We start from the raw sequence: 21,178 nt of genomic DNA on the forward strand, positions 1-21,178 counted from the left end.
TTTTTAACTGAGCTGTCTTTGAAAGGTTGAACAACATTAAATAATTGATAGGTTTCAAAATATGAGGTCACCTGTATCCATTAATCTACAGAGATCAGCAATTGCTGTTCAAAAGTTTTGTAATGCATCTAGAGGCAATGAAATTTTCAGTGTTATGTTCAGTTGTTTTTTAAAACTTCTATGAAAATATGGTATTTCTATTCTGTTTCGTTAGTCATTATACTCACCTTTTTTTCCTCCCTTTAATTTTATTCCTCTCTTTGCATCATGAGCTAAAATCCCTTATTCGAGGGCTGATCCATAAGTAATACCCATTTTATTATGTTGGCCCCAACATCAGAGGCAGGTGTTAATGAGATGATAATAGAGGTTGAAACTTCCCATTTGCTGAGGACTTAACATATCAAAGTTTCTTACAAACTACATTTTAAAATGAAGATACTGATTATGAAATTACAATCAATTAAACAATGGATAGCGTCACTAATTTAGTATTTTTTTCTAATGTATTTTTCAGAAGACAGTGGCTATAATAGCCTCCTAAGAGCTGAATTCAATTTACTCTCAATCTATTATATTTGTTTCTAAGATTCTAAAAAAATATATTCAAAATGCTCTCCTTTTACAAAGCCAGATTTGTTCATTCACAGACCAATTATAACATAAAGACCGTGCGAGTGTGATATGTTGAAACTACTGTGGCATGATTGCTTATTTTTTTATTGTTTCTTAATAATAGTTTTTATTGGGATTTGCAACTTGAGTGTTGAATTTTAATTTTCTTAAAATATTATATGTAGAAAGCATAATCAGCATGTGATTTCTGTTATGTAAATATAGGTCCCTGGAGATCTGAGTCAAACATCTGAAGATCAGAGTCTGTCAGACTTTGAAATGTAAGTTTCTGATATGCATATTTTGTGCATTCATGGGAAAGAAAAATAAGCAAGTAAATAGATTTATTTCCTTTACTATGTTATTTCAAAAAACTGAATTCTCAGAAAAATGTGGTGCTTCATTGTTTTAAAAAAGAAAAAAGTGTGGAGAGTTGTACAGTCCATGTCCTGGTACAGTGTTTAACGATGTTAAACAAGAAGTTTAGATTCATGAAGATCTTCTTGAAATGTTCATCCAGTGTCCTAGAACTTAGTGTTCTAAAATAACACCAAAGAGTTACTATTTTCTATTGTTTTGATTTTGATAGATGCTAGATTGATAGTGTGATGATCCTTCTTATCTTCTCATCTCATTGCATTCAAATAGCACTACAAAAAAAAAAAACAGTAAGTCATCACCTATCAAAGTAGTGTGATTTTGATGAATGCATCTAGCTTTTTGTGAATGGTGTAGCTGGTGTCTTTGTAGTGTAGAAACCTGGAAATTAATCGTGAAGGGAGTAGATGAAAATGGCTTTTCTCTAACTATCCAATGCTCTTCTATTTTTTAATAAACTCATATCTTTGCTGTTGAGTGTTATGGAACAAAATTTTGATCTTGTTGAAACAAATAATCAAATGTTGTTGACTACATTGTTTAAAAAAAGAAAAAAAAAGAACAAATTATTTGCTTCAGTTTTTCTTTCCCAATTATGTTAATTTTGGGGAACTGTCTTTCTTTCTTCTGGGATGGTATTTTTTTCTGTGGTGTGGTGATATCTGGTGTGATGCTGGTTTTGGTTCTACGAGAAAAACAGCACTGATAACACACCAATGTTTATAGTTTCTGCTAAGCAGTGTTACACGCAGCAAAAGATCCAAGGAGCCGGGAAGAAATGGAATTAAGACAGCTGACTTGAACTGTCCAAAGGATTATTCTATACTATGTAATACTATGTAGAAGGAGTTTTGAAGAGGGGAAGAAATTCATCTCGCTCTCTTCTACTGCTTTGGGGGCTAGTTGGGCATTGGTTGGGGAGGGGGGGGGGAGTCAGTGAGCAATTAATTGTGCATCACTTCTTGTATATATTCATATATACAACATTCATATATAGTCATAACTATTGTCCTTCTCTGTTTTTCTGTCTTAGTAAATAGTTTTATCTCAACCCATGAGTTCTACTTTTTTTCTCTGTTCTCTTCCCTGTCTCACTGGGAAAGGGGAGGGTGGGGTGAACGAATGACTGTGGTGTTGAGCCACCTGTTGGCTTAAACTACAACAGGAACTTTGCAATTTTAATGCATAAACATGTTTCTCTATTTTCCCTGTTTTAAGTACTTCTCTTATCTACTTAGATCAAATCGAGCTCTTATTAATGTTTGGATTCCCTCAGTCTTTCTGCGTGGAAAAGCTGCTAACGCATTCCATGTTTATCAAGTAAGTAATTCTTTTTAACGTGGATGCTGTAGTAATCTCAGTGTAATTTTATTAGAGATAGTCCAAATGGCTTGTCTTTTATAAAATCTTAGTTTATATTTCATACAAGAAAAATAAGTAAATAAATATCTTTAATGATATTCTGCTTCATTGAAACATAGGGCACATTTGCTACTATTTTGCTTAGATGTTTGAAAAATTTTGTTTATTCTTACTGGTAACTTCTTATGAAATGTAGAAGGTAATTCCAAAAGTAATGCTTCCTCTTTACTTCAGTGGAAACTACTACAGATCCAAAGAGCACAGTAACACTATTTGATAAAATCATAGAATCACTCAGGTTGGAAAAGACCTTACAGATCACTGAGTCCAGCCATGACCTAACCGTATTACCCTAACTAACAACCATCTGCTAAATCACAGCCCTGAGCACCGCATCCAGATGGATTTTAAACACATCCAGGGATGGTGACTCAACCACCTCCCTGGGCAGCCCATTGCAGTGCTTAACAACCTTTCTGTAAAGAAGTGTTTCCTGAGATCCAACCTAAACTTACCCTGGCACAACTTGAGGCCATTTCCCCTCGTCCTGTCACCAGTGAGAAGAGACCAGCCCCGCTCTCACTGCAATCACCTTTCAGGTATTCAAAGAGAGCAGTGAGGTCTCCCCTCAGCCTCCTTTTCCCCGGACCAAACAGCCCCAGTTCCTTCAGTTTCTCCACATTGGGCATATTCTCCAAGCCCTGCACAAGCCTTGTTGCCCTTCTTTGAACCTGCTCCAGCATCTCCATGTCCTTTCTGTGCACAAAATTGAACACAGTACTTGAGGTGAGGCCTCACCAGTGCTGAGTACAGGGGTAGGATTACTTCCCTAGTCCTGCTCACCACACCATTCCTGATCCAAGCCAGGATGCCATTGGCCTTCTTGGCCACACTGCTGGCTCATTCAGCCAACTGTCCATCAGTACACAGAGAAAGTTCTCAACTACAGAATGCTATTTTTCAACATAGTCACCAATATTAGCTATGCATTTTGGCTGGTGATAAAGAAGAGCCTATGTGCTGATCTTACCAAAATCTGTTGCTGTCACCCCTGCTGGAAAGTGCCACCCACTGCCTCACTGTGCTAACGTCCACTGTTTGGTCTCTATAAATGTCTTGAAATCATCGATGAATATCAGTGCAAGCTATTTTTCCATCATGAAGGAATTCAGTTCCATGCCTTTGCTTCATATACGTTACCGTGTCAGATGATACTTTGTCAGACTGCCCCTCTGCTGCCATCTCTTGCATGGCAATAAAATATAATGGGATATTGGCAGGAAGATTCAACCTCTACTGCCATGCCATCAACATCTGCTTCTGATATTGTGAGACAATGTAATAAAATAGGAGACGTTACTTTTGGAGCAGCCCCTGTATTTAGATTCTTTTTTTTTTTTGGACAGAATTTGATTGTACTTGATTATAAGAAGAAATCTCAAAAGCTTGAGAACATGTGAAATTCATGTGTATCGCAGATATTTGGCATGAGGTTTCTTTTTTTTTTTTTTTTTTTTTTTTTGAAAAAAATACTTCCCAATATGAAAGTTTCAGGGCTTTATCCAAAGCCTCATGGATTTTAGAAAATATGTTCTGCTGCTACAGAGTGGTGAGTGGCTTTGAATAGATTTCATCAGTCGTTCATCATTAATGAAGAACAAAGAATTCTGACTGTTTGAGTGGGCCTCAAATGAGGAAAAAATAAAGCCAATATCATAGCAAGATTCTAAAATATTTGAAGTTTTACAATGTCAAAAAGACAATTTTGAGAATTTTCTTAATTCTGCAGTATATGCTTATGATATTGAATATGAAAAAATTGTTTGAAAAATATACAGATCATTTTTCTGAATATTCTTTTTATCTCTTGACAATGCAAAGGTACCAGAGATATGTAACATGAAAAGGTAGAAGTGACTGTGTAAAACAGACATAAAATGTCTTTCGTCAGTTGTTTGTGTTTAGTAACAGAAATGCACAGAACTCGTTTGAGTAGTAATCTACTTAGTCTACTTTGTCTTTAGATGTTTTAAGAAAAGTGAGCAAGAACTACTTATAGAAATGACCCGAAACATCTGTCATTTTTCTTTGCTCTTAGTACCAGTTAAGATCTGTCCTTATGAAGGATATATCAATTGTATTTCTGCTAATTTTTGATCTCTGTATGACTAAGATCATTGTGTGTTAGGCAAATAACTGTTTTCTGACACTAAAGGGAAGGAAGAAAAAAGAGTTTACCAAAAAATAGGCCTACATCCTATTTTTCGGTGCCTGTGTGCATCCATTATATTTTTAAGTATAGACATGCATATGTACAGAAACAAATGTGTATCTCACTATGGGCTGGAGCACCTCTCCTATGAGGAAAGGTTGAGGGAACTGGACTTGGAGAAGAGAAGGCTTCAGAGAAACTTGATTGTGGCCTTCCACGATTTGTAGGGAGCATTTAAACAGGAGGGGGAATGGCTGTTTACGAGGGTGGACAGTGATAGGACAAGGGAGAATGGTTTTGAACTGAGACAGGGGAGGTTTAGGTTGGATATGAGGAGGAAGTTTTTCCCCCAGAGGGTGGTGAGGCACTGGAACAGGTTGCCCAAGGAGGCTGTGGATGCCCCATCCCTGCAGGCATTCAAGGCCAGGCTGGATGTGGCTCTGGGCAGCCTGGGCTGCTGGTTGGTGACCTGCACACAGCAGGGGGTTGGAACTGGATGAGCACTGTGGGCCTTTGCAACCCAGGCCATTCTATGACTCTGTGATGAAATACTTAGAGTTGAAGTGGTTGCTACATCTAGGTTCAGATATAAAACCATGTGCAGGCTGAATATGTATTCTGTATTTTATAAATATCAGGAAAGCATTAATTTATATAGAGTCAGAATAGCTTCAAAAACATCACTATGAATTTATCTGCCAAAACATGTGCTACTCATACAGGGAATTCGATTCAATGTTGAAATAGTGGAAGAATGTATTCACCAAGTTATTGGTATGGAATGAACAGATGAGGACTGGGAGTAACAAATAAGATAAACGGCCGAGCTCATTTATGAGAGCCCTTTTATTTATAATACCGTTTATTTTTGCTGCTTTATCATTTGTTTCTCCAATGGCAGAAAATAAAAATGCAATTATAATTCTTTGTATCAACTGTGCGAGAAATCTGTTTGTAATACATCATTCCTGGTAGCAGTATTGTAGCGTGCTGATATTATTGAGATCGTTTCCATTATATTTTGGAGTTCAAATTTTTCCAAGTGTTTGAGGAACCTTAGACATAAAAACTGACTGCTAATTGTGAGAAAAAGTTGTCAAATAAATAAAGGAAGCTTAAATGTGCCAATTGGAACAGGTGAAGTTTGAGACTTGTTTTGAATAAGTGTAAATTTCAGATATGCTGTTTATGACTGTACTTAAAGCTACTGGGAACAATGCTTAGCCTGCTTAAAAATTAGATTTTATCTGTAAAATTCTTAAGTAGTATGTTACAATTATAGAATCTTTAGAGTCGGGAGGGGCCTTTAAAGGTCGTCTAGTCCAACTCCCCTGCATTGAACAGGAACACCAAAACTAGATCAGGTTGCCTAGGGCCTGATCCAGCCTCGCCTTGAAAGTCTCCAGGGATGGGGCATCAACCACAACACTGGGCAGCCTGTTCCAGTGCCTCAGCACCCTCACTGTAAAAGACTTTTTCCTTATATCTAACCTAAATCACCATCTTTAAGTTTGAACCCGTTTCCCATTGTTCTATCACCACAGACCCTGCTAAACAATTTGTCCCCTTCTTTCCTGCAGCTCCCCTTTAAATACTGATCAGGTCACCTTGCAGCCTTCTCTTTTCCAGGCCCTGAGGTGTTGCTGCCAAATGTCACCAAAAAGCATGGACCTCAACCACTGCTTTCCCAAGTGAAATTCATCTAAATATATTTGATTAATGAATTGATTTCTTCTGCTTTTTCTGTTATTCGAAAGCTAAAGAGGTTATCTTCATCTTCCCTGCTCTTCTGTGCTGTCTTGTCTACCTCTGCTGGTTAGAAATTACATATCTCTGGAGCATTCTTTCAGTTGATGTAGAGTAGAAGCCAGTGTCAGATTTGGTATTTCAGATTTATTACTGATGCACCGAAGAACTGTCCCTTTTAACCCATCAATATATATTTCTAGCAGAAAATTAACTACCAAATACTTATCATGTGGATTGGAAATGTCCAAAAGAGGGTGGATATGTCAAATAATGTGGAAAAGTATGAACTTATCAGTAGAGTATGTCATCTCTCAACCTGGAGTTATAAATTATTCTTCTTAGCAGTATCTTAGCAGTAATCTGGGTAGCTGTGTCTCATCAAAATTGATACCGATTTTGTGTTTGTACTTCTTAAATTAGGAGCATATATGTATTTGTTTTTAATTTTATTGCAGAATTTTAAAGTTTTTTTTGAAGGGCATTTCAAAACCTTTCCTTCTGTTGTGCTAGTAATTCAGTATTCTTCAGATCTCACGTTCAAATTTTTTCTATCCTTAAAAACAAAACAAACAACAAAAAAAGCAGATGTTATGAATGTAGATGGAATATGCTCCAGAATAATTGTTAATAAAAGTTCAACCATCAGATTGTTTCTTTAATTTCTGTTAAAAATTAAGTTTTCTAGACAATCTGAGAAATACACCTATGCACTCCTATGGCAAGCAATATTTTGTAATGAATATTATTAGATGTGGAAATTCTAAGCAGACCTCTGTATTTGCAGAGTTGCATCACACTCCTGTACCAGAAATTAACTGGCAGTATTTAGTGGTTATAAATCTTAAGTTAAAGACAAGATCTAGAAACAGCTACATTTTGTGTTCAGACTGAGTTCAAGGGTACAGTTGTGAGAAGCAGAATAATAAGCACTCGCATCTTAGCACCATCTAGAATTTTCTTTGAAATTAACAAAAGCCATCTACTTGTATCAGTAAGCTGTGGATGTTGAATCCGTTAGATGGTGTATCATGTTAGTGAAAAAGAGAGATAAAATTGGTTGTACACTTACTTGCATTTATGATGTTCCCTTCAAAATTTTTTTCATTTGTTTTCTGAAATATCACCATTTCACAGTAGTAGGTCAACATCCAGATTATGGCAATAAATAAATAGTAACTGCAATAAATAATGATAAAGAAACCTTGGCGTTTGTGGCATAGAGCTTTTAAAATTAAATAGGCATTTAGGGATTTCTTTCCTCTTGAACTGTGAATAGTCATCTGAAGATAGAGAGTCCTGCTGACAAGAGGTAGCTATGTGTTATGGAGTTCAATTTTGTTATTCTCTAGAGTAACACAAGAAAATTTACCTGTTAAGTGGGGAAAGATAAACTTCACATTTTTGGATCAGCATCTAAGAAATCTTGGGGAAGATATCAGTCTATTTGGTAATTGGTGACACAGGGTAAAAGAGGGTATAAAGGACATCAGAGAGGTGGAGATCCAATATTTTGGCACATGAATGAAATAAAACTTGAAGAAGAAACAGATTGGATCAGGACTTGATGTTTCTGGAATAAAGGGAGCTTTCACAGGAGGGACAAATTTAAATGCGGGACTCAGTTATTGGTACTTAATGACCACAAGAGAATTTATAAACTGAAAAGTAGAGAAGGCTTACGTGTACAGAAGAGCAGATATTTGTGGTGGGAATAGGAACTGAAATAAGGTAAGATTCCTTAAACTAGTAATTAGAGTACAGTAGCAATCTTTCATATCGTGAAAGGCATGAGATTTTTATCTGTTTCAATATATCAGAACATCTATTGAAATTTCTAGGTTGAACTTAGAAAAATTCTGACAGTGGTTTTCTCTCCAACATAATTGGAATTTGAGACTTCTTACCTCAGTGTATGCAAATACTTTAAATTCACATGGATCTAAAAAATTATTGGGCTAGTTAAATTGAAGAAAAATCAAGCAAAACACAGATCTTACTTTTTTTTTTATCGGGATATCTCTTAAGTAGCTCTGTTTTGGAAGATGGACAACATTTCTGTATATATATATAACTATATTTTGTGTTTATCTAAAAATGAACACAAAATACAAAAATCTGAGAAATAAATTTAAGAATTCACCGGAGAGTTTTCTGAATTGTGTAAATGTTGTGATCAGTATGCCTTGCAGAAGCTGACCAGTTGAAGAAACTTGGAGATCGTAATGTAGGATTAACCAAAAATGAGTTGCTGTTGTAATATTGTGATAAGAAAGTCTAATGCAGACCTAAAATGGAAATAAGTATGATTAGTAAACCTTTCCTTCCACTACAGACTCATTCTAACTTATTCAGAAGCACAGCCTCTCTATACTTGCTGTGCTTTGTTTTGCTTTGGGCTTGTATCTTGAATATTGCCTTGCCATGTATTAGTGCTCACAAATCAGTATTGTAATTAGTTTGCACCTGAGCAGATGGATGTGAATTCAATGAACAGTTCCTATTCTTGTTACGTTTCCATAATTCATGGGGACTATTTATTCATTCTTTGGTTAGAAGGGTGTTTTCTGGTGACTGATGTTCATGATCTGTACAGTTTGATGACCGTTTGTTGTGGAAGTGCAAGTCACAGCTTGAGCCAGTGATGGAGCACCTGATGGGAAGGCAGGTCCAGCCCATGGGAGCTCAGGTGCATGCAATGCAGTGAGTGATGGAAGGGTGGAGCCAGGATCCACCCCTTCCCAGGTGGGATCATTTAAGTGTTGGCAGTGGAGGTGAGGGGATCTCTCTGGAGATTCCTGCCTGAGGCCTTCTGAAGGTAAGTAGCTTTTCTCTTATTTCTGTGCCTACTGCTGTTGTGTTTGTGAGATTCCTAGCTTGCTGCAGCTTGGGATCTTGCTGCTCTGCTATCATTGTTGCACTTTCCATCACTTTATACCATTGTTCTAGTGAATCTTTTTTGATAGCCAGATGTTGGTCAGTCAGCCTACCATTAGAAAATAATTTCTTGTATTCCCAGGGACTAAGACAGAGCCCAGATCAGAATTTAACAAATGTGTGCATTTATATTTTACCTCTAGGTGGTGGTCATTAGTTGCAGTTTCGTTTAGTGACTTTAAAGCAAGATGGCTATTGCAATAATATTATTTTGTTGTGTTTCTCAACTGGGGGATATTGTCATGTGGGACATACATACTTCACTTCCATGTGAAGTGTACAGCAAATAGAAACAAAACACATGATGAATTCCGTTATTACCAGTGGCTGAAACTTAAGATAATGAAACTGATTTTGTGATTCTTAACAAGATTCCAATATTTACGTGGCTACTTGCAAATCTTCCTTATTTGCAGAGTAATAAGCATTTTTAAGTTGCACATAATGAGATTAAAGATAAACATGCCTAATCAGGTAAGGCTGTTGTTATATTGCTCACTGAAGATTATCATCAATAAACATTCTTCTAATGTCTAAATTCCTTTGCACCTCAACAGACTTCCTGTTTAATTCTGACTGATTCATATGTTTTCTCATGTTTCTTTTTATATATGTACCTTCAGTGTTCTTTCTGGGACGGGTTCACAGTACCTGAATGCTCCTCCTCAAGTAGGGAGAAAAGCTTTCATGGAAATGAAGTCTAAAAGTGGGGGAGGAGATCAGTATCTGAAACTAGGAGTCTTTATGAGTAAGAGGTGATGCAATGGAAGAGCAGTTTGGGATCTGCTCTTCTGGCCAGATGTGCCTGTTGACCTTCAGTGTATATGTGAGCCGGCATACTGTTTTGTAATGTTGGCATAGTGTTTCATCAAAGATAGAAATCTTAAGAAGAGAAGGAAATGGGTTGCAAGTTGAAGTAGTTGAAAAATAGTCTAAGAATTAGGGAAAAAAAAATATTTTCTTTCATGTCTATGTTTTGCAGGTTTATATAAGAATAAAGGATGATGAATGGAATGTTTATCGAAGATATGCAGAGTTCAGAAGCTTGCATCATAAATTACAGAGTAAATACCACCAAGTGAGGACTTTTAACTTTCCACCAAAAAAAGCTATTGGAAATAAGGTAATTAAATTAATTCATAGTATCAGTAAGAGTTCAAAAAGTAACCTTTCCTTTACACATGCAAAAAAGATGATTATCATTTTCCTTAATTACATATTGACTATGGGTCAGAGAATTTCTGAACAATTTTTAAAACTTTCCATTATTTTTATGGACAGTATAAGTATTAGAGCTCTATTTTTTATTTTTATTTGTTTTAAAGGGAGAAAGGAAGGGAGGAAAGAGAATTTTTATAATTGTATAACTTCTTGATATGTATTAGACAAGAAGCCAGGACGTCAGTGCATGATTATATGTTTTAATGCTAATTTGACAGCATTCTGTCCTTAAACTGAAAAGAATGAAAAGAGTTTCTGATTAAGAAAAAGTAGATGCAAATATTCTGAAAGCTTAATGTTACTTAAAAGCTTGAGCTATTTATCTGTTGTAGCTACACTGATGTTACAGACAGTAAAACTGTTCGTTTGAAGACCTTAAATGAAAGAAGGTTTTTCCAAAGTACATTATTCAATTCTTGATCACCAAAAATCTAAGATGTTTAATAGTTTTAATAAAAGGCAAAAATCTTCAATATACATCCTGAAAGCTGATTTAAGTTTTAAGTTATTCATCTTTACAGTGAATAAATAACCTGAAAACTAAATCTAACTATCACAAGTAAAATATGAGGGATTTAAATCATGCTTATAACTTCCACTGGGTGCTGATTTTTTTTTTTTTTTTAAGTTGTTGCATATTGGCCACTTCAATAAATAAGGAAAGACTTCTTTTAAGCTTTCTTTGTAGTCCTTCATCCTAATTACTTTATATACTAATTAAATTATTACTTCAGGTACGCAATTGATAACTACAGAAGTAATAGTTGAGCAAGTCATTAAAGTCTTTGTATTGCTTTCAATGCATTAGCTTTGAACCGAAATTCTCCCTTAATCATGTAAAAACCCACAATCATTTCTGTCATCTCAGGTCTCAGAAAAAGTAACTTTGCTGGGTGCCATCCATTGTACTCCTGAAAGAGTGCTATGGTGAGATATTAACCAACTGTTTAATTGGTATTGATTAGTGATTACTTTCCTGGCTACTTGCTGTAAAAAGCATGGAAATCACAAAGTGATGCATTTACATCAGTTCCCCTTGGTTCATCATGGAAGCTTATTTCCTCAGCCCATTGTATAGGCAAATTTTTGTCCTAGCAGTAGATGTTTCTGTACCATGTCATAGTAGATACTGCATTTAGGAATGATACAGAGGTTTGTGCACTAAGATGGACTTTATATCTGTGAAAGTTATCTAATAGATCCAGCAAAAATAGCAGCGTTTGGGACATATTACATTCTGAGATTATGCAGTGGCCTTGAGGTGGTTCTGCTTTCCATGGAAAAGCAACTGGAAAAGTAACTGGAATGTATTAAGTTTCAATGTGAAGTGAACTTATTCACTTGAGAATGTCTGTCAGTCTTGGAATTATGTAGAACTTCCAGTATAGGTTGAGAAGTGTATGTGGGGTCTTACACGTTAAAATAACTGGTGATAAACATTAGAAGAGAAGCACTCACTACTAGCTCTTTTTCTGCTGTACTTTTAAAAAAATTTTTCATGGACTTTGTTGCCTTGTTGCTTTTTCAATACGCTGCTGTATTTCAGCTGAAGTATTTTTTTTTCCTCTCTCTTATGTTTGCTATACTATTTTTAATGGTATTCTAGCTGTCTTCCTTTATCTAGATTAATCAATATGATCTGAAATTAGTACCCAAAGAGTAGTTTTATAGCCAAATTCTACTAACAAGAGCATTCCTCTGCAGTTTTGGTCAGTCTGTGACTTTTGCGTCCTTTACAAGTCCTCAGTATTATTAGGTGCCAAAAGAGCATATTGATAAAATAGTCCTCCATGTGTAAATACATAAACATGGATATTTCTTAAGTTTCGGACAGTGATGTTATGAGCTTTTGCAACCATCCAGATTGTACTTTGAATGATATTATTAATTGCACATCTTCAATACACTTGGCTTGGTACTGTGAGGGTGATGAAGGTGATGTACTTTAAATCAGTGGCATTGAAAGAGACTTTTGCTGTAATCAACAGCTCCCTTGATACCTGCACTAAGTCTGGTGTGTAGGTATATGTCTCAGATTTAGGGAACCTCCAAGACACAAGCGGGTGCTGTTCTGCACAGTGACCCAGAGCCATTACTCAAAGATGCAAAATATGAGAACGCTGACGAGAAAACTTGGCAGTGGATGGTAATGTAGAACTGGAGAATTATAGGTTTTAATTCTTATTTTTTTTGCTTATTGCTGTAGAAATCAAGAAGATGAGGTTCAAATGCAAAATTGCAGTTTTTGAAAGAAAAAGAGAAAAGGAGAATTTTGGCGAAGAGATCTTAAAGGAATGAGAAGGCGATGTACTTGTTAATAGTTGTCACCAAGTAGAAAGGAAACCTGAAAATAACGAACAATTGTAAAACAAAGAATCTAATATTCTTATTAATTGTTGAAGTGTTTAGTGTATTTATGCCTTTTACTGGTTTACCTTAAGATAGAATAATTTATCTTACAATCCATTTCCATGATGTTTCAACAAAATAGATATGTAAGGTTAGGAAGTAGCCTTAACACTTAAGGAAGCACAAGTTTAATGTACAGAATACTGTTGTAATGATGTTATCAATTCGTCTAGAGTGAACAGTGAAGGTGAAAGAATACTGCTTTGGTCAAGAAACCTCTTATTCAGTTATTCAGTTTATCCATGTTTGCCTTGCAGCCTGTTAAAATTATCTTCACTGTCTCAATTTAATTTGCATGTTGCAAGTTAGAATTAACGTTGCTTTAAATCAAATCAAAACAGGTAGTTACTGAAGTGAGTAAATTGGTAGGAAGTAATTAACAAAAATGCATGTAAAGCTTGTATTTTCTTATTTATTCCGGTCTCCATGCTGTGTATATTCTACTAATGATTGTTCAGCGCTGCTGCCAACTGATTGGTAAAATCTTAATAATTAGTCCTTGCAAGAATACATATTCTTCCTTCAGTTTATTCACATTTTGTGCAGAAACAAGAAACGGTTTTTTCTTTGCATGTGTAAGAAATGTCACAATGAAGTTGCTTGTGTTTCTGTACGTAGCTTTTCTAAATTGTAAATAATTTTCATTAAGACTTATGATTTTTAACATTTTAATTGTCTTGTAATATATGTATTTGTAAAATATGTTGGGCGTACACTTGCAATTTTTTATTCCCACGATAGTTTTTTTAACTGCTACTCAGACAATGAAAGAAGAAATATAGGTATCTTGAAAAGGAAAGACTCAAAAATAATGTCTTATGGGGAAGTCTTAGGGAAGGAAGCCACTTTAGGCTTGGATGTTTTTGCATTCTGATTCAGCAAAGCACTTCAGGACATACTAAAATTTAAGTACATTTGACTTGAATTGAAATCAGAAGTATTGGATATTTGTGTTTTTGTACTTTCTGGGATTTAGTAGGCCACAGAAACTATCCTTCATCAAATTAATTAGTCAAAGTCACACTGTGATAGTGAGCTGTGACTTAGAAAAGAGGAGAGGGGGAAAAAAAAAAGAAAAAGCAAAACTTCTAGCTAATGCCTTTGGGCCAGTAGAGCAAATAATACTTAGGAGTAAGCTTTGATGTCTGATATCTTTGAATAGAATTAGTAGAAAATTATGTCTCTTTGGTGTTTCAGAATTGGAACACATTTATTAAAGGGAGAAAGTTTGGCAATATAAATCCTTAATTAAAAGTGAATAATTTGAAGTGGATTATTGCTTTCATTAATGCTTACTTAATTTGCTATTGGGTGATGTAATATCTATGCCTGAATTCCACATTGTTCTTGATTTTTTTTTTTTTTTTTTTGAAGTGATTAGATCTTAATTTTCAGCCCTCTTAGTGAGATCAACTAGAACACTAAGTTATTTTCATATACTCTCTTGCTTGTGGATTTTGGAAAAATGATGAGTAATATAAATTTGACAGGCATGCTCTTGTGCATTAGTTTGATTATAAAGAAATGAAAGGGGTCTGTTTCTATTGTGTTCAATCCAGGAATGTATTCAAATTAATTTTACATATTTATCCATATATGTTAATTCTTTAACAATGTTAATGTGACATTCTATAACCATAAAAGAAATGTTTTTCTTTGCATTTATCATGTTACTTTGTAAGTGGAAATCTCAGTTCACAAAGGCACTTAATTATGGAGATTAAGTTAATACAATCCAGTCCACAAGTAGGTAACTTAATTGAAGTACCGTTCTGACAGAAATAAAAAGAGCTTCATCTTTCCCATTAGTATTCTTAAGCTTTCTGTGACTAGAAATTTTCTGTCACTACCGTTTGTGCATCAAGGCAGGCTACTGAGTACTTCAGGTTTTGAGTCTTAGGTAAGTTGAAATCCAATGACATATTTTATTTAAAAGTGTGTATATGGCAGAAGCAATTCTCATTCCTAGTTTATGGGAAGTGATAAATGGCCGTACTATGTCAGACCAATGGTCTGGTCCATCCAGCCCATTTCACTCTCAGTGTCTAAAATGGATTCCTGGACCCACACGGATCCTCTGAGCTTTTAACTGGAATAGATGCAATTGAGCTTTTATGTATACAGCACTTGGAAAGAGAATTTTTTTTTCTTCCATTTTTTGGTTGTATCACTATCTAAGAGAAGAGAAATCAGTAGGAAATTGTTTTTTATATTACAGAAATTTTGTAGCAAATAACTTCATTGTATTATTATAAAATATATTCTAATCTCCCTTTGGTATATAGCTTTTTGGGTACTGCTAATAATGGAAGTACTTGGTGTAACTTAGTGGAGAAAACTGAATATTTCAGATCATGCAAAATGCAGGATATCTTTTCTGAAAGAAAAATTTGGCTTTACTCACTGTTCCTTGTAAAATATCTTTACATGCAGGCATTATTAAAAGAAAAACAAATGGGCAATGAGAATTGATAGTAGATCCTATTAGAGGGTATCTAAATGAAATTTCTATTAAAGGAATCTAGTCTTTTGAGTAGGAGATGAATTTTACCTAACATTTTTGTTATTGCTGCAACATAGGCTAATGAAAATGGGTCTCAATTTCATGAAATCTTTTCATAGCTTCTATAAGCTCCTGAATAAAGAGTAGACTGATACATACTAAGACTAAGGATAAAATAGAAATAAGATTTCTCTGCTCGACAGGTGAGCAAAGATATAAGCCCTAGGGGTAATGCTGGAGGTTGCATTTTGTGTTTTTTAATGAACAGTTGATTCCTAACCAGTTGACAAATAGATATGTAGTAAACATTTATGCTTTTAAATAATAAAATATTTAGATGAGCCTGGATTTAGTTAGCATAACATTACCAATTGAATGTTTCTAGCAGTGGAATTAAGCACAGGACTGAAAACAGATTAGTTCTGGTTTTGTTCTTAAGCTTTCTCGTTTTTGTTGATATATATATTTTTTTTCAGACTAAACATTTTTTTCTCAGTGAGGGTTTTGAGAAGGCTTATCCTTTTGGCTGGATGCAGGCTTGCTTGAAAATGCTAACAAGCTTGTGATTAAGGTTCCAGGCTTACACTGAAAAGGAATTCCAGCTATTTTTATGGGGCTAGCAGAGTTTCCACTGTTCAAGTGCATTTCTACATATCTGTTAACATGCTTGTGCTTGGAGAAGATCTAATCAGCCATGTTTTTTATTCTAAGAAAGTATGAGTAAAACCTTAGTATGGCCAGTTAGGTCATGCAATGATATATAAACTACTCTCTTACTCAAAGTAAGAGTTCTTTCAAAAATTACCATTTGGGGGGAAAAAAACTGACATTTTTGTGAGGTATAGATAGAGCTTGCAACTGTTCTGGTGACCAAGCAGTCATCTCCAGTAATTTACTGGGCAGCTCTGTGCGTTGTGGCAGGAGATGTCAGAAGTATCAAGCAATTAGAAATGCTAATGAAAGTGTTGCTTTCAAATTACTTATCTGAAAGGATTGCTTTCTTTCTGGGATCAGTAAAATGAAGTAGAGCAGAAGGGTAGAGTTGAAAATGAGTCAGCTATTTTGGCAAGAGAAATCCAGAGTAATGATTACCATCATGTAGAAAATCTTTTTCTTTAGTGAAAAAAAGATTTCTAAAGTGGCAGTTCCTTGATTTATTCTTTGTATCTTATCCCCTTGAATTCCTGTTTGTCTCGTTGAGCAAGAAATGTACAGAAAATCGCACAGTGGGATAATCACTTCTGGTAATTCCATGCATTCTATGCTCATGTTTTGTCATGTAATGCTAGTCTTTTTCTGCTGTACAGAAATTGGTTTTACAAGTAGGATGGAAATGTAACTTTAGTAATTTGAAGATGACTTATTTTGGCATAATAGTAATGAAATGATGGGAGTGGATCAGCAATTGATTATTTAGTTCCCGTTCTAGCTCTGATTTCCAGCTTCATTTAGAGGTATACAACTTGTAAAGAAAAAGTGATATAACTTTTTAAGGGCTGATTAACCAAAGCGGTGCAAAATATTAAAGTTCACCAAAATCTTATTTCTGCATGTACAGGTTCTTCTATAATAGCACTGTTGTTAGGTTTATTTAGGAAAGGATTCTAGATGTGATATTGCAGAGGTTGATACAGCTCTTGTTAAAGTCCTAAGCTGTATTTGCTTTTGAGTTGAGTTGAACCCTGAGCTGTGTTTTTTTTTTTTTTTTTTTTTTTTTTTTTTTAATTTTTACCCTTGCACTAACAATAGGTTAGATAAATGATAACTGGTATTTAGAGCATCAGAAACGGGGGGGTTTATATTGTTTGCAGCAGCAGCAAACCAGAATGTGTTTGTCCCTAAATCATGGCAGGTAACCATGGCAATCATACCACTTTCAACAGTTGATGGAAAATGTTTGAATCACCTTAAGTGAGCTTCCCACTAATAATGAAATTTCGCCATCTGCTACATAATAGCAGTCTATTGAAAGACCAGCAGTTGTGTGAAATGATTTGAGCTGCAAGCTGGAGTTAACTTGGCCTGTAATGAAGTATTGCAAAACACAGTAACATTAAGTTTGGTATGTCAGGCTCTGCTTCTTGTTTTTAAAGCTTAAAAATCTTTTAACATCTTTTGACAGTCTTTAAGATTTCTATTATATATTCTTGTTCTTAGAAATTTGTAGTTTGGTACTGGTATCTTGTGGGCAGAAATTTGGCAAATTCTCAGTCAAAAACAATTTTATAAAATATTGTGGGTGATATAAATTCCAAATTAAACAAGAAGAATGAGTATTTTCCCAGATGTGCTTTAATGCATCTGCAACCTGAAACAATTTCGGTTATTAACTGAAATTTTGTGAACTGTTAATGAAAAAATATATGCTGTTGAACTGTGGGCAAGGAAATAATTTGGGAGAGTAATTGTCCAGAACCCATAGCAGTTTTATTTTTTGTGTTTTGAGTGTTTATGCTGGTGTGCTAGATCTCATTTAACAATTTGTGTGCAGTTATGAATTCATATGAATTGATGGTAAATGTGACCAAGATGCCTACAGACTTATGTCAGAATGTCTGTATTTTTTGTATAAATGAGTCACTGATAGTTGCTGGATGCTGTCAGGGGTTGTAATTCAAGTGACACTGAATATGAGAGGCTTTCTCTTCAGCCAGAACAGAGCTACCTTTCAGACAGAGAGTAAGTCAGATTCAGCATCTTTACAAAGAGCAATAGTAGCTGTCCATAGGACAGGTGAGTGTGTGAAGAGTTTGTCTGAATTGAAATCTCAGATCTTAAAATCAAAGCTGTCTGCTTTAAACACCCTTTTGCCACATGTAGTTCTGTGGGTTTAAGGACTGGGCTCATCAAGAACAGACTAGGAGATGTTTTATGTGGAATAGTTAAATTTCTTCAATTCTGAAGGGAATGTTCAGTTTACTACCAGACACGTTTAGCAGAACTGAAAGGGCCAGTTAGCCTTGCATTTTGGTTTTACAATTAGTCAATTAGTGAGATTGTAGCCTGTTGTTCAGAAGAAAGTGCTTAAAAATGAATGTTCCCGAAGTGGTTATGGAAGGATCCACTGTGTTCTACATTGAAATGAAGAAAGCTGCTCATAAAATCACCTTTTTTTTTGTAATAATTTCAAGTGATATATAGTTTGTGTTCTATAAACAGTTATAGCTCCTGAAGGTATAGGATCTAAATATGTATGAGGATGGTTCTAGTGCCATTTTTGGTATGTACTTTTAGGGGGAAAAAATAAATTCTGCAGTTACTCAAGTATTTATATTTATAATCTGTTCTTTGACTCCTGTTAGTGATGTCTTTTTTGAAAAATAAGCAACATATGTGATAAAAACAGGTAAAATTCATAAAACTTTTTTGCAGTTAAAAAGATTACTTGAGGTATTTATGAGACAAAGAAAAAGCTTTTCATAACAGAACTGGTTAAATGGCTAGCTTGATGATTCAAGATGTTCTTTATTCTCCTTGTTAATGACAAAGCCTACTATGTGATCATCCTACCAATTCATTTTCTTCTATATATTTCTCTTGAATTTCAGATCTTTTTTCTATTACGTATTTCTGAGAGCAGCTCTCTTTTTGAACCATATTAGTAACTTGTCAGTGAGACAATGCCTTCCTTTATTTAGTACTGGTGTATGTATGTGCTTTCTGGAGGAAAAAAAAAAGTATTAAATATTTAATCTGTGAAATGCTAGAGATTTTGCAAGGGTAAATGTAATTTGTTTGTAATTTGAAAAAAAAAAAAAAAAAAAAAAAGACCTTGTCTCCAAATTACAGGCAGATTGGGGCATGCACAACTTCATATATTGAGTCTTAGAGAAAGATCTTTGTTGTTTTTTGTGTAAATTGATATGCACGTTTTGACAGATAAAATTACGTATAATCACCGAGTTACCACAGAAAGTGTTTTTACATTACTAATAAGTCTGAAACAGCGTCTTTCCTTTTAATTACTGCTTGTAAAAATATCCTTTGTTAGTAGGTATATGAAATACTAAATTGTAGATAGTTGGGTTCAATGGGTTTTATTTACCAACTGCTCTATTTTACGGGCTTATGACAAGAACTCTTGGTCACTGCTCCTAACTGGCAGTAAGAATGATAAAGTAATTTCTGAGTAGCCAATCTACTGTTGTGAAACCTGTGATGACAAAGCACAGACATGCATCTACATCGTTCTGATCCTAGATTACATTGCTTCTGATGAGGAAAGTGGGCATGGTAAAGAAAGTTGTGGTAGAGATTGCTCAGTGCTTATTTTGGAGTTTAAATTTAGATCAGGCTAAAAGCTTTTTTAACTGTGTTTCAAGGTTGAGTTTAGCTCCTGTGTTTTTTTTTTCTTTTTTTTTTTTTCAGTATTTCACTTGAAGAAATGGCAGAAAAAAACCTATGTTATGAGCACTGGTTAGATCAACTATAAACAGTAAAAATGCATTCTCCAAGCATCTTCTAGCAGATTAACTAGAAGACTTTGTGCAGATAGCATCTGTAGTTAGGGACATGATTTACATTAACATGAGCAATGAAAAGTACCTGCATTTGGCATTTTGTTCCTGTGTTTATAACCGAGGTAGTGGTCCTGCCTGCGAGAAGGAATGTGCTTGTTTAAATACATGTGCAGCAAAGAGGTGGGATTAAAGAAAGCAGAACAAATTTTAACCTAATTAAAATGATTTCCTCACAAATAATGTTGTTGAGGATTTGTGACCAAAAAGTCCTAATTGAAGAACTGCTAATGATTGTATTACAAATAAATAAAAATTCTGGGGGGGCTTGGTAAAACAATATTGAGGGAAGCGATAAAAACAGAATCAAGAAAGTGCAGTGGGGGATGAGGCTGGTTCTCTGGAAGGGATCAAACCTGAGGCTGCCTCAGGGTTGGGTGCAGGCTTGCAGAGCAAAGGGATGCTCCTCATGTCTCTGTACTACATAGCCTAGAGCAGGGGAAAGGATTACTCCATATATAAAATTTTCTCTCAGGCCAAGCATTGCTTGGCATTCCTGTGGTTATAGCTTTCAGTACCAAAGTTGTTTCACGAAAGCTCTTTTTTTGAGATTGATGTGGGACACCCTGTGACATGCTTTGCTGTCTTCTGCCTCATGCAGCTGGCAGTAGCAAATCAGTGTCTCGACTGATGTGTGTGCTGATGGAAATCCTTTGAGTGAAAAGATAACAAGGAAAAGTTGCTCCTTGAGCTAGCCAGAGAACTAGTAGAACAGGTGAAATGAATATCTTAGTGAAAATTGACTCGATTTATTTATTCCTCACATTCTATTTATTTCTATTATGTGTCAGCACATGTAAAAATTTTTGCTTTAACATTTCCCAACAGCTTGTGTAGACTTCTGTTCTGCACTCTTGTCCGACTTGATTAGTACTGCTAGGCGTGAGCAAGCTGTTGCTCTGTTCTGACCAAGCAGTGACTGTACTAGGTTGGGGGCGCAGGGGTGTGACTGTGGAGTGGGTTGCATGAGGTGTTAACAATTAAGAACTTTTCTACATGAAATATCATTTTCCAAGAGTTTTCAGGCTGCTTTAGTTTTTCATTATTCAGTAAGTCATTTAACACTAGAAATATTTGCTGCATGACCTGTGGGGGACGTGCATGAATGTAGTAAACTTGCTGAAAAACAAAGTAATGTAACTGATGGAAAAGAAACAGTGAACTATATAACATGGTTGTGGTAGTGTTTGTTTGCTTTCATCTTTATTTCTCTACTGATCTTGATTCTTCTGTGTGTTAATACAACTTTTGAATGTCAAATCATCGTTGATCATCAAT

General features: G+C 35.2%; 1 protein-coding gene across 3 annotated transcripts in view; it reads left to right on the forward strand.

Moving 5' to 3' along the window:
• The window catches only part of SNX29 (sorting nexin 29), an 82,691-nt gene that overhangs the window by 39,128 nt on the left and 22,385 nt on the right, over positions 1–21,178 (forward strand). For 2 of the 3 annotated variants that reach the window (XM_085237649.1, XM_085237650.1), the window contains 3 exons: positions 841–896; positions 2,232–2,313; positions 10,233–10,373. In XM_085237649.1, coding sequence (XP_085093775.1) covers positions 841–896; positions 2,232–2,313; positions 10,233–10,373 — 279 coding nt within the window. Of the gene's footprint in view, positions 1–840; positions 897–2,231; positions 2,314–8,909; positions 9,132–10,232; positions 10,374–21,178 lie in introns of those variants that run through there. The other variant, XR_014886824.1, reaches the window with a different exon arrangement.

Source organism: Meleagris gallopavo, chromosome 16, assembly GCF_905368555.1.
Source record: "Meleagris gallopavo chromosome 16, MGAL_WU_HG_1.1, whole genome shotgun sequence".
NCBI classification, from domain to species: domain Eukaryota; kingdom Metazoa; phylum Chordata; class Aves; order Galliformes; family Phasianidae; genus Meleagris; species Meleagris gallopavo.